The sequence below is a fragment of the Morone saxatilis genome, unplaced genomic scaffold (genome assembly GCF_004916995.1).
Source record: "Morone saxatilis isolate NCDOM2014 unplaced genomic scaffold, NCSU_SB_2.0 Contig18, whole genome shotgun sequence".
Taxonomy (NCBI): Eukaryota; Metazoa; Chordata; class Actinopteri; family Moronidae; genus Morone; species Morone saxatilis.
In genome coordinates, this window is record NW_023339740.1 from 23,929,550 (window position 1) to 23,938,331 (window position 8,782).

At 39.3% G+C, this 8,782-nt stretch overlaps 1 protein-coding gene across 3 annotated transcripts in view; it reads right to left on the reverse strand.

Moving 5' to 3' along the window:
- Positions 1-8,782, reverse strand: part of arhgef10la (Rho guanine nucleotide exchange factor (GEF) 10-like a) — a 106,516-nt gene that overhangs the window by 42,164 nt on the left and 55,570 nt on the right. For all 3 annotated transcript variants that reach the window (XM_035661864.1, XM_035661863.1, XM_035661865.1), the window contains one exon: positions 7,164-7,264. In XM_035661864.1, the coding sequence (XP_035517757.1) occupies positions 7,164-7,264 (101 nt within the window). The remainder of the gene's footprint in view (positions 1-7,163; positions 7,265-8,782) is intronic.

An 8,782-nucleotide genomic window follows, 5' to 3' on the forward strand; every position in this document is an offset into this window, starting at 1 on the left:
CTCTCTCTCTATCTCACACACACAGGTCTAATACATAAAACATAGTATAAAATGAATCAGTATAATTGTTAATCCACTGTAGGAAAAGAAAGTAAAATCTAAACTAAACTAAACTGAACTCATTCTGGGACATACAAATAATATATTCTTCACTGCTCCCAAAAACATGGTCAGAAAAATATCCCAATTTCATTGATTAATACATTCAACTGATAATAAATTAACTAATGCCATAATGCATAAGGCAATGATGTAGTCTGGGTCCTCACTGTAGACTAGGAAATGAAATCTTCTATATGCAGACAGCCTTATCATGCTAAACGACTGTACTGCATACACCTGGAGCGAATAACTGTGATCCAGAAAAAAATCCAGGAGTCAGAAATCTAACTGTCATTTTAAGATAAAACGTTCACACACCATCGGCTTGGCTTGACCATAAACTTACCTGGGCGGTTTGAGACTGCAATAAATAGCCTAACTGAAAAGACATGCATGCTGATGCAAATATTAAATTAAACTTGCCTGAATGTCATAGTTAGTTTATTATGTGCATAGTCCTCTAATTACATGCTCAGCTAGCCATTTTCCTTGGTTCACAAAATTCAAATGGAGGAAAGTGGTGGGTTTTCACAGGTCAAACTGCCACATGATTGGGCAGTAAGTGCACAAATTGTCTCAGGACAAACCAATATGGTTCAAGTCCATTACAGGGCCAATACTGTTGGAGCTGAAGTTACATCCATTAACTTCTATTTCCAGTGTCTAATAAAATTGGGACATTATATTAATCCTGGATCTGCAGTTGTTGCTTGGATGCAGCCAATCTATAGCACAGTATATTTACTGTCAGAATAACCAGTAAACCAGATATGATAAGTCAACTGCATCTGACACATCTCCTACTAATCTGAGTAATAGCTAAACATGCTGTATCAAACAGCTGAAACGTCCAGCTTCTGTAAGTCCATGTGGTAGCAGTACTCATGAAAACTTGCCCAAACCTTCTGAAGAGAGAACCTTCCTTCTTAAATGTAGGAAAAAAAATCCACATTTCATAATTAACCGTGTGAAAAACATTTCATTTAAAGTCTGTGAAGGTGTACTTGAGATAAAAAAGGTTGGGAACCAACGGATTAGTGAGCCCATATTCAAAGAATTAGGCTTAAAAAATTTAATAATTCTATTATCACAGAGACTTAAAATGCTTAAATATATAACAGTCCCCCATGATAACTATGTTATTCATCTGCATATATAGCGAGTAAAATTGTACTTTACACATCAATGTCCACCACACATGGAGTTGTAAAACACTGCTAAACAAGTTATTCCAGATAAAAAAAAGTGAGGTTATAGTAAAAACCATTTCCTCTGGTAACAGTCTTAAATTAGTGAGTTCCACTGTGCTGTAGTTTATTTATCAACAGTATTAATTATAGGCAATCTCTATGAATGATGAGATTCCACAAACTAAAGGTTAAGGTCAGCTCTATCTACTCTGTACTCTCAGCTACTGTACCATAACTATGTATAACAACATAATTTGTGAAGGTGTAGGGTTGGAATACTAAGTAGGGAGATTTAGCTTCTCAGTTTCTTTATTCCAATCATGCTTTTGTTTCAAGTCTTTTGCTGATGAAGATTAATTTGCAGAGCATGGCGCTCTATCAACCCCAGTGACACAAAGGGCAAAGATATAAACTAATTAAATACACCAGTGCAATTGATATTTCCCATGGATCAATGCGAGTATGGGATCTGTTAATTAAATCCGTGATAATGTTTACTTATCATAAACATTTCCCATGTTTGAGCACAGCAAGATAGGGAGATAATCTTTGCTGTCTGACAGATTAATTTTAGGGCTAAGGGAAAATCCCTCTAGCACATACAGAGTGAATACTTTTTTTGTGAGGGGGAGGCTTCTGTGGAATGTTTATATTAAAAGTGTTATCAAAGGAAATCTTTCCAGCTGCTTTATTGAATGGACATATATTAACAGCACAAAACAAAAAGAGAACAGTTACACATGAGGTATAGGTTGTGTTATTTGAACAGATGCAAAGAAATCAGTCACCATAGCAACCAAGCAATCTGAATCCTTGGGCTAATGAAAGAAAAGCCCTCGCAGTCTCTCTTAAAGCCTGTGCAGCAGGGTGAATTTTGCATTCTCCCCCCTTGCTTGTCTCCTGTGCGGTATACATCGCCATGGCACAGGTTATCACACAGTGGATTAAGAAGGCGTGTCAGAGTGTGTGCCAGAACCTCCACTCATCTATTGATCCGCATGCGAGGGAAAAAGCGAAAGACCGGCACACTTAGGAGTGTAACCACAGGCAACAGCCCCCTGCCTGCCCTCTGTTCCCTGCAGTGGGACTGATTGCTTGTCTCAATCATCCCTTCACCCCCCTAAACCACCCCTCTGCCCCGACCAAACCCCCCCACTCCCTTACAGACACACACACTCCCACACTGCCTAAACATCTCCGTCTCTTTGCCCACATTCATTTCTCTACTTCTGTCTCCAACGTCTCAGCAATCTCTCATGATTTGACAACCTCTTGTTCTTCTTGTGAGGGCCATCAAAGTCTGCAGCCTTAACCCTGTTCAAAAGGGCTGGGACTGCATGGTAGGAGTCAATTAATTCTGGAGTGAGAAAGTCCATTAATTAGGCAATGCTTCTGGCTATTTCACGAAGACCCTTCAAAAACAGTAGGGCCACTCGGACAGGCATAAAAGATGCACTGGCACACCAGGTTATTAATGGACCCCGGGGCTCCTGGCAAAGCACCACCGTGGGGTAATTCTTACTTTCTATTTCAAGGCCTCATAACTACACCACATGCACTCACAAAGTGACAAATGCTGTTTACTGGGAATGTGTCTTATCGGGCTTGGCTGACATATTATAGCATGTAATGCCCAGCTACCAGGGCAGCTTCAACATCCTCCTGATCTCCAGTAAAACCTTTCTTTTAAACCACCACCAACCATGGGCTGCAAATTTTTATCGAAATGTTCAAGGTGCACAAGGGTTCAGTGAAAACCTCTTAGCATTAACAAGGCATTGTTAATGAGAAGTAAACTGATAAGACTTTAATACAGCATGCAGACATTTCTCTAAAAGCCACAGATATTCACACGGGGAAGGCTACAAAGTACAGCAGTGGGATACTGCTAGGTTTTCTCTAAATGGAGGTAACAGGATAAACACTGGTGTGAAGATGGGTCTGGGAAAATGAGCTTTGTGATGTCTAATCACTCACTAAATCATGCATGAGAACATTAGCTATTTGTGGTGTCCACCATTCAGGGACATTTAGGAGCATGGCGCCCATTTCAAACTAAACAAGATCATGGTTCGGTGCGTTTGAAATGCTGATTCAACTGTAGGTCTCCCCTGAGCACAGGGCAGGCCTGCCTCCGCCTGCAATGACGAGGAAGCTTCGGTGACAGTACACCATCCGTGAAATTAAATCAACAACTCGCTTATTGTAATTACATTTGGTTAAATAGGAAGCCAAAGTGTGGGTGTAATACAATTAACATGTAATTGTCATCCTGACCAGGTTGGTGCTGATCTATTTCCCCAAGGGATTCAATGAAATCCATCACCCGCCCTCATCTCTACCATTTGTTTTTAAATGAACGATTAGATGAGTACCAGTGTGTCACAGTGCTGCTGTGTATATGTGGTCATGAGTATATGTGATCTAGATGCTGCAGCAAATAACTTGGAATTATATATTTTTTTTTAAAATAAGTTATTCACAAATTCTATTTTAATGTCACTATATTTTTTATATATTGATTTATTTTGGGGTAAAACATGTAAGTATAAAATAACATCATCTGGATAAAAATTGTAGAACTAGATACTGATTTTAGACACACGCATCTGACAATGAAAACCTGCATTCAGTTTCCAAGCTTTAAAATTCTTTGCAGAACACAAACCAATTCTTCGTAGCATGAATGTAACATGCAGTTATTTTAGTGCCCTGACCCTGACCAAATTCTATAAGACATACAGCTGGTTATATATATAAAATATAGAATAATAGCATACAAACTTGGGACATGCTTGCGCCCCCGCTAGAGAGGAAAGGGTTCTTGAAATTAACAGATATGTGAACTTTGTACAGATGAAAGGAATGACCTCACTTCTTGCGGTTGGAAAATGTTTTCTCACTCAGTCCAACAAACCAAGCTGCTATATTTGTGCTATTGTCCTTCCTTTCTTATTGCCTAATCACGATTAACATTTACATCAACCTCAGTTTGTGAATGCAAATGCAGAGGATTTATGCTGTGTAGGCTGTCAACTATGAATATGCATATAAATTCATATAAACAATTCGAGAGGAAGGTAAAAGTGAAAGGGCCTTGGATCTCTGCCTTGAAAAAGAAAAGGACAATAGATCTTTGTTATTTAAGGTTGTTCCATTTGCTTGCATTCAAATCAGTACTATCTCTCTCCATGTATGGTTGTGGTTAGATAACAGCAATGATTTTAAAAATGCAGCGAGACATACGATACATGATTCTCGGGAAAAGAAAAGCGATAGTGTGAAACAACAAAGCTGGCATCTGTATAGAAGAAAAACTAGTTTCACATGTGTATATCAAAGTGCAAAACAATAGAAATTCAGTTTATTGTAAATTTATGATTTTACTCTAAAACGAAATCCTCATTTATTTGGTGTGAATGTTTCCAGATAATTCAGATGTAAAGGAAACACCCTAAAATTTAAATAATAAATTAATTAAAACAGTAACAGTATCTAAGTAAAACATGTCTTCTGGTTGAAAGATGGTTTAATCTCTCTGCAGCCCCACTGCACAAATCTTTGACTTAATTGTTCAATTATGATTTGATTGCAGTGTTTATTTGTTTTTTTTTTAATGCGTCCCCCTTTAGCCCACTTGCCCTAAATCTCCTCTTCTGAATTTCTCTCTAGTTCTCATTTTATTTCATATTCTTGCTCTGCTATTTTATTACTTTTCCTTGCACCTCGAAGCTAGTTCTCCTTACACTTGGCTGCTTGTCATGCTGGTGATGGAGGAATCGAAGCTTATTTTACTGTTGTTCTCATGGTAACTTGCCCTGGATAGCAGTGTTGGCTAAAGGCCTAAAACCTTACAGCCTTGGATATGTCAATTTCCCCTGATCAGTGGATGCATCAGAAGCTTTTGTAAGTCAAAGAAAGGCAAAGATTTCACGTTTATCTTAACACACAGAAGCATCACGTCTGTGACAAGTGCTCAAGGCTGCTAGGTAGTAGGATAGCATGACAAAGACAGATTGGTGCGGACAATTGTGCCATTATAGAGCCAGTCAATATGAGGGTGAAAGCAATGTGCAATATTTACATTTTGATAGCATTTTATTCCTTGTCTTCAAGGTGTTCAAGGTGTCTTTTCCGCAGGTGTAAGATCCTAAGAAAGCGAGAAAATTCAATAAATGTTTATTTGGTGTCTTCTTTCCAAGTGAATGCCAAATAAATTAAAATGACATACTTTCAAATCCTCCTCTGTTCATTTTATCCTCCTTAACTCATACTTGATATGCATGGTCTCCATAAACATTACTGCCACATGGGGCTCCTGGTCCGTATGACAGCTATGGATAACTTGCATGATTTGCTTTGACTATCCCCCATGTCCACACATCAGCCATAGGGGAGGAGAGCTGCATGCTATAACTATGCCACTGTCCTCATCAGTACGCCTGCTGTGTTGCTGATAAAGGTGTGAGCAACAAGGGAAGGTGGATGCTGCGCTTCACTGCAGCTACAGAATCCTTTGCGCTCAGCCTGATGTTTTTGATGCCACTCTGACACAAACCATATACAGCATGCTCTAGTGGTGAGCAGAGACCTACTGTATGCTTCATGCACTGTACCCTCACTGTGAAAGGTAGGCTAGCAGTACAGAGGAAGAATGTCCTTGTGTGTGCTTTTATAGTGGCCTATGCAAGGATAGAGAACATCAAGATGTAGGAAAAGTTTCAGGAAAACAACTGAAACTGAACCTGACCTTTGCCCAGCTCAAGTGCCATTATCCTCTCAGGGCTATGCTTGAGTATTAAAAACATTGACAAATACATCTCTAGCCACTCATCTAAGCGAGACATTTCATTGAGTGTCCTTTAATCTACCAATAACCAATACTTTTCTCTGAAACCATGGAGGTTTCTGTGCTCACAGCAATAGATTCAGGGATATAAGAAGCCACAACAATACAATGCAAACTTAACACAAGTGCTGCGACATACTGCATAGACAACAAACCCAGAATAAAGTGTGTGTGACATGGAAGAGCGCTCAAGGCGACGCAGGCAGTAGTAAATGATGGGAAAAAGAGGACTGGGATGGTGAGTGGGCTGAATATGCGTGCCATCATAGCCAAATAAGCAGATTAATGTCCTTGGTAGTCCCGTCTCTGTTTTAGAAACTGGATGACAGCACACATTGATGAAGCCCAAAGAGGAAGACCTCCTATATGACAGTGTGTTCAGACTGCATAGTAGGCTTAGGCCTGGGCAGAGCACGGCAAGGGTTGGGGGAAAGAGGTTAGGAAGATAAATAAAAAAGAACTGTGCTGCTCCCTGCTGGGCAGGGTCTGGCCATTCTTTTCCTTCATGACCGTTGACCACTGCTGAGTCTCCGCAATCAATGAGATATCCAGAATTTGGAAAAGGGAGACTTAGCCTTACAAATGATTGGTAGCATCAAATTCAAAGGAATTTGAATGCTTTTTCAAGAACTAGTATGTAACACAAGTCCTCATATGTCAACTCCATCTCTCCTGAATGAGGAGTTATGTTTGTTTTCACAAAAAATAGATGGAATTTTAGAACAGAGGTTATTAATTTAACACTGTTCAAACAGTTTGCCTCTTTTCCTCGGCACATAAACTTCTGATGACCCAGTTGAGTCTTGGGTTTTCTATGATTATATAAGTCGTAATACCAGTTGTGCACTTAGCCAATAGAGAGTGAAGCAAACACTGATGGTGTGTCTGAGCCTCTGACTTAAAACATTGTTATTACATTTCATTGCATTACATCACCCTGTTTAAATAGAAATGACAATGTAATCCTTTCTGTGCGTGCATGCCTGTGTGTGCGTGTGTGTGTTTGGGGGTTTTGTGCTTACGTTGTGCGATCTTGGCCAAGTGCAGACGGTTGACCCAGGAAATCTTGCTAAGGGGGTTGGGAGTGTTGAGGACCACCATGAAACTGACAGGACGCCCTGACCTGGATGAGAACACACACAAAAACAGTCAGATTATTACACACATCAAATGTATTGATAATGAATTTGTTAATAAATATTATTGCTGGTTTAGTCTGGTTCTTTTTTCTGTGTGTCATTCCATCATTTGATCAGGTGAGACAGTCTATGTTGTTGTGGCCCAGGAATTGTGATCTTGGTATTTACTAGGATTTGACACAAAAACAGGAGGGCTACAACAGCATTTCATTGTAAATCCTGTATTGTGTGGGCTGAACATTGAACTAAAATGCATTACCCTTACCAGAAAACATAAATGCTGGAGCCCAACACTTTTAGCATGTGTGGTTTTGTGATTGTGTCTCTGCATGTACAGGTGTATTTTTGCAACTATGTCTCCATTATGCTCTCAGGCAACATTTATTTTTTTATTTTTTTTAATGAACGAGGTGCTGCATGTATGAACCACAGCGGAGTTGTGTAGGGAAGACGTTTTCTTTCTTTTGGGAGCTTTTTGTCATTAATTGACAGGACAGTGCAAGACAGACAGGTTTCGGTAAAATGTTGATATTGTCGTGTTTGACTATGGTCTTGAATCACCTACCCCTAGCCATAACCATGTGCTGTGAGTGCCTAAACAGAACCATAAAGAAGTTTAATTATGCTGTAGTTTTAACAATCACATTGTATTGTAAGATCGGATATTCTGGCAGAAAACAAATGAAATACGGAGGCAGTAAACATTTTGCAAATGCTCTATTGCCAGATATTGTCAATTACGGATTGCAACCATTTGAACACAGCTCAAATTTTTTTAAGCATGAGAAACAACCCTATCCAAAGCCAGTGTCTGGTTTGTCTGGGCCACAGTAGAAACATGGTTGTTAAACGTGGTGGTCTCCGTGGAAGAGGACCAGCTCCCTCTCTAGATAAAAACAGCTCATTGTAAGATAACGAAAACACAATGATTCTCATTTCCAGGTGATATTATTTTTATGCCAATCCTCCTAAATGTTACAGACTGGACCTTCAAGTCTCCATCCCCAAAACAAGACAGCAGATTCAACAGGTGGAGCTCCAAATGCAGAAGACAGCCATAATCTGCTACATGCAATAGATTCTCTTTCAACGCCACCACCATAGCCATGGCCATGCACTCCCACAGAACCGATAAGCGGTATGAAGATATGTTAGAAAAGAAAAGCCTAAACTAATTTGTATTTTAACAAAAAAAGTGATTCATTATCCACAGTTCTGCATTTTAAAACACTGTTATAGTGAAAAATGCCAGTTTCTAAGGGAAATAGTGACACATTCTAATTCACTTTATTCACTTCACCATACTTTATGCACTTTATTACTTTAAATCACTTTAATAATATTTAACTTGACAGCTGAAAAACTGAAGTAATACTGACGATGTGTATCAATGGTTTAATCTGGTTATAAAATGTTGGCGGGAAACTTAATGTTTAAAAGAGGGCCATAGAAAAATACCAAATGGACACTGACAGTAGCCACGGAGGCCGACTTAAATACTT